The sequence below is a fragment of the Erithacus rubecula genome, assembly GCF_903797595.1.
Source record: "Erithacus rubecula genome assembly, chromosome: 29".
NCBI lineage: Eukaryota > Metazoa > Chordata > Aves > Passeriformes > Muscicapidae > Erithacus > Erithacus rubecula.
Window position 1 is genome coordinate 307,306 of NC_136681.1, and position 4,187 is coordinate 311,492.

A 4,187-nucleotide genomic window follows, 5' to 3' on the forward strand; every position below is an offset into this window, starting at 1 on the left:
GTATACAATACATAAATACTTCTATATATCTATACATATATATACATATAAAAATGCATATATATATGAATACACATACCATATACACACACACACACACACATATATATATATATATATATATATATATATATATATAACATTTATCTAGAAATAAAGGGTTTGTGGAAGGGAGGGTAAATACACATTTAGCCCAGTGCCGTTTATTCTGAGCTGGATTTAAGGGCCCAGCCGTGTTTTGTGTGTCCCCCAAGCGAGGGAGGGCTGAGCCGGGGGGTTGTGGCCCTGCCTGACGCTGTCCTTGTCCCCACAGCCATGGCCCGGCTCCTCGGCACCCGCTGCCTGCTGCTGCTGCTGCTGCTCGGCGTCTGCAGCGACATCGCCTGCGCCAAGAAGGGCAAAGGCAAACCCGGCTGGGGCGGGGGCAGCCACCGCCAGCCCAGCTACCCCCGCCAGCCCGGCTACCCCCAAAACCCCGGCTACCCCCACAACCCGGGCTACCCCCACAACCCAGGGTACCCCCACAACCCGGGCTACCCCCATAACCCCGGCTACCCCCACAACCCCGGCTACCCCCATAACCCCGGCTACCCCCACAACCCCGGCTACCCGGGCTGGGGGCAGGGCTACAACCCGTCCAGCGGCGGGAGTTACCACCAGAAGCCCTGGAAGGCGCCCAAGCCCAAGCCCAGCTTCAAGCACGTGGCGGGGGCGGCGGCGGCGGGCGCCGTGGTGGGGGGCTTGGGGGGCTACGCCATGGGCAGGGTGATGTCGGGGATGCACTACCGCTTCGACAGCCCCGACGAGTACCGCTGGTGGAACGAGAACTCGGCGCGCTACCCCAACCAGGTCTACTACCGCGACTACCGCGACCAGCGCGGCCCCGTGCCGCAGGACGTCTTCGTGGCCGACTGCTTCAACATCACCGTCACCGAGCACAACATCGGCCCCGCCGCCAGGAGGAACGCCTCGGAGGCGGGCGCGGCCGCCAACCAGACGGAGGCGGAGCTGGAGGCGAGGGTGGTGACCAAGGTGATCCGCGAGATGTGCATCCAGCAGTACCAGGAGTACCGGCTGGCCTCGGGCATGCGGCCGCGCCTGGCCGACACCTCGCTGGCCGCGCTGCTGCTGCTGCTCCTCTTCGCCCTGCACTAGAGCGCCCCGCGCCTGCCAGGTGTCACCCGTGTCCCCCGGGGGTCCCCGCCCCGTTCGCGCTTGGTTGGTTTTGGTGAGGAGCACCTGGGGCGCTCCCCGGAGTATCCGGTTCAGGCAATGGGATGAAAATTTCCTTTTCTGCCCCAAACGCGTCCCCGGGATGGGGCTGGAGCCCAAAACCGCGGCCTTCACCTCCTCCTCCTCCTCGGGGCTGCCCCGAGAGGGACCAGGCAGAGGGGAGCTGTCCTTGGCATCCCTGCAGGAGATTTCCAAAATTCCTCTCTGTTAACAGGCAGGGTTTTATTTCGCCCCTCAGTCCCCATGCTCCCTCTCCCTGGGGCATCCCAGCACCTCAGGGCATTTCAGAGGGGTTTTCGAGCTGCCAGGTTGTAATTTGAACTGTTTAATCCTAAAAAATTAATTCCCTTCCCCGTGTACATGAAGAGCTGCCACTCCACGCCCTGCATGTTGCAAGCCCCCCCTCTGAAACAACACACCAAAATAAAGTAATTTTTTACTCCCTGTCACAGCGAGGCTGAAGCACCAGTCAGTCTTTTGAGGCAAAAAATGCTGCTGAATGCCCCAAACACCCCCAAAATGGTGTTACAGCCTGAGAAAAAACTGGTTTGGATGCTCTAGGTGAAAAGTTGTGTTCATACTTCAGCACCTGGACCAAAAGGACGTTAAAATGCAGCAGAAAGGATTCTCAGGGGAGTCAAGCACGTAGCAAGAGACTGAAATGGGCTAAACCACGCCGGGACAGCAAACAGCATCAGGAAAAACGGGCTGGGAAGGGAAATGCTTAAAAAAAAAGCCACGTTTGTGAGTAATTCCTTTGGCCTGTGGAAGCAACGGGTGAAATTCTCGCTTCTTGTGTTGATGCTGGGCTGGGGACTGTAACATCCGCGGCGCTGCGCTTGTCAAACCGAGCTCGATTTAATATCTCTTGTGTATTTTTAATTTTTTATTTTGCAAGGCACTGAATAACACTGTCCTAAATTAGATATTTTTCCTTTTTTTTTTGTTTGGTTTTTTTTGGTTTGTTTTGCATTGGTGTAAGCTAAGTGAAGATATGATACATAAATATATATATATATATATAAAAATAGAGGGAAAATTAACCTTTCAGGATAGCCACCGGAAAAGCAGGGCTTTGAGGTGCCCCTTACTTTGTGATAAGAGGATGTTTTGTAACCCCTGTCACGGTGCATGCCCGGGATTTGCCGTGCTGAGCCTTTTCTAAGTGTTCCACGTCTGGTACAAATTAAAAGGGATCAAGCCAAGGTGCTCAGCAGCCTCCTTCGTGCGCCAGCCCCGCTCAGTGGAACAGAAGAGGCATTTTCCACATTTTCCACATTTTCTGCCCTCCCTGTCCCCTCTCCCCAGCCTGAGGGAGCCTTTGTTCCCTTCCAGCACCGAATTTGGCCCAAGCCCCACAGTCCCACTTAACCTTTTCTCCTCCCCCTGCTTGCACCAATGGTATTGCTGCAATCCAAGAAGTGTTTTCTAATTTCTGTCTCATTCCAGTTTCTGTCTAATAAAGGAGTTTTTACATTTGCTGTTTCAGTGGCGTTAAGCCTGACCTGAGCCCTGCTTAATAATGAAATCTTGGGCACTTAATCATGGGGTCCTGGAATGGGTTGGGTTGGAAGGACCTTAAATCCCACCCAGTGCCACCCCCACCATGGCAGGGACAGGTCCCACTGTCCCAAGCTCCATCCAGCCTGACCTTGGGCACTTCCAGGGATCCAGGGGCAGCCACAGCTGCTCTGGGAATTCCATCCCAAATCTCATTTAAATCTTCCCTTTGCCAGTGGGAAGCCCTTCCCTGTGCCCTGTCCCTCCATCCCTTATCCCCAGTGTCTCTCCAGCTCTCCTGGAGTCCCTTCAGGCCCTGCAAGGGGCTCTGAGCTCTCCCTGGATCCTTCCCTTCCCCAGGTGAACATTCCCAGCTGTCCCAGCCCAGACCCAGCAGCTCCACATCCTCCAGGTGGGGTCTCACCTGAGCAGGGTCCAGGGGCAGAATCCCCCCAGAGCTGCTGCCCAGGCTGGGGGTCAGCCCAGGCTCAATGCAATCAGTCTAAGTGGGATTTATTTCCATTTATTTGCATTTCATAACCAGAGGACTCCTGCTATAACAGCCCCAGCTCTGAAAAGCTGCACCCCAGCAGTAGGAGGAGGAATTTCCCCAGAAGGAGGGGGAAAAGTAATGAAGAAAAACATCCATCTATTTTCCAGAAGAACTCGTGGGTATTACCAGGAAGAGGCTCCCAGCACTTGCACTGTGAACTCCCCTGGGGAGGTTTGACCTCAGCAGCAGCAGAATTATAAATTTCTCATTTTTAACCCCAAAACCCCCATCTTCAATTCCCTCCCTTCCAACCATGGGAAGCACATTGACAAAGCTCAGACAAGCTCAAAAATAACATTTCCCCCTCCCTGCACACACAGAACCCGTTTTTTATTTACCCATCACAGGAGTTTAGGGTGATTTTTGGAGCTGTTTGCTCAGCAGGGAAGGTCAGAACTTTCCTGGCTCTGGGAACACCCAAGTGGAGTGACATGCTCTGAACTCTTGTGTCCTTTAAGGACAGCTGGATCAAATAACTCCTCTGGGCTCCCTGGAGAGATCTGGTGAAGAAGAGAAATTAATTAATTAGCTAAACACTCCAAATCCTGGAGTGTTCACGTGAGCCAGGCATGGAGGAGTTCCTGATTTACCAGGATGGTAATAAATACACCCCAAAGTGTAAATGCAATAAAACCTGAGGTTGTTTTTTAAGAGTCTTCTCCAAATCTCTCACCACACAGCTCTTTATCTCCACAAATAAACACTCCCCATCCAGGCAGACAAACCGAATACTTTTTTCCTGCCTGGAAAAAGCCGTAAAAAGAGGAATTTTGGTGCACAGCTGCCCAGTTTGCAGAGAGCTGGAGGAGGAATAGTCTGATTTAGAGGCTTGGGATGCAGAGCAAGAGCCCGGACCTCAGTCGGGGCTGATTTTATCCCCGCGGCGGCTCCGCTGTCGGGA

General features: G+C 53.3%; 1 protein-coding gene across 1 annotated transcript; it reads left to right on the plus strand.

Moving 5' to 3' along the window:
• Positions 1-275: 275 nt before the first annotated feature.
• On the plus strand, positions 276-2,726 carry PRNP (prion protein (Kanno blood group)). Its single transcript, XM_079328923.1, has one exon. It carries the CDS (start codon positions 316-318, stop codon positions 1,153-1,155), a length of 840 nt encoding a protein of 279 aa, XP_079185049.1. The 5' UTR covers positions 276-315; the 3' UTR covers positions 1,156-2,726.
• The last annotated feature ends 1,461 nt before the right edge of the window (positions 2,727-4,187 follow it).

Excerpts from the sequence above, each read along its gene's own strand:
- PRNP (XM_079328923.1), top strand. The coding sequence starts at position 316 with ATGGCCCGGCTCCTCGGCACCCGCTGCCTGCTGCTGCTGCTGCTGCTC.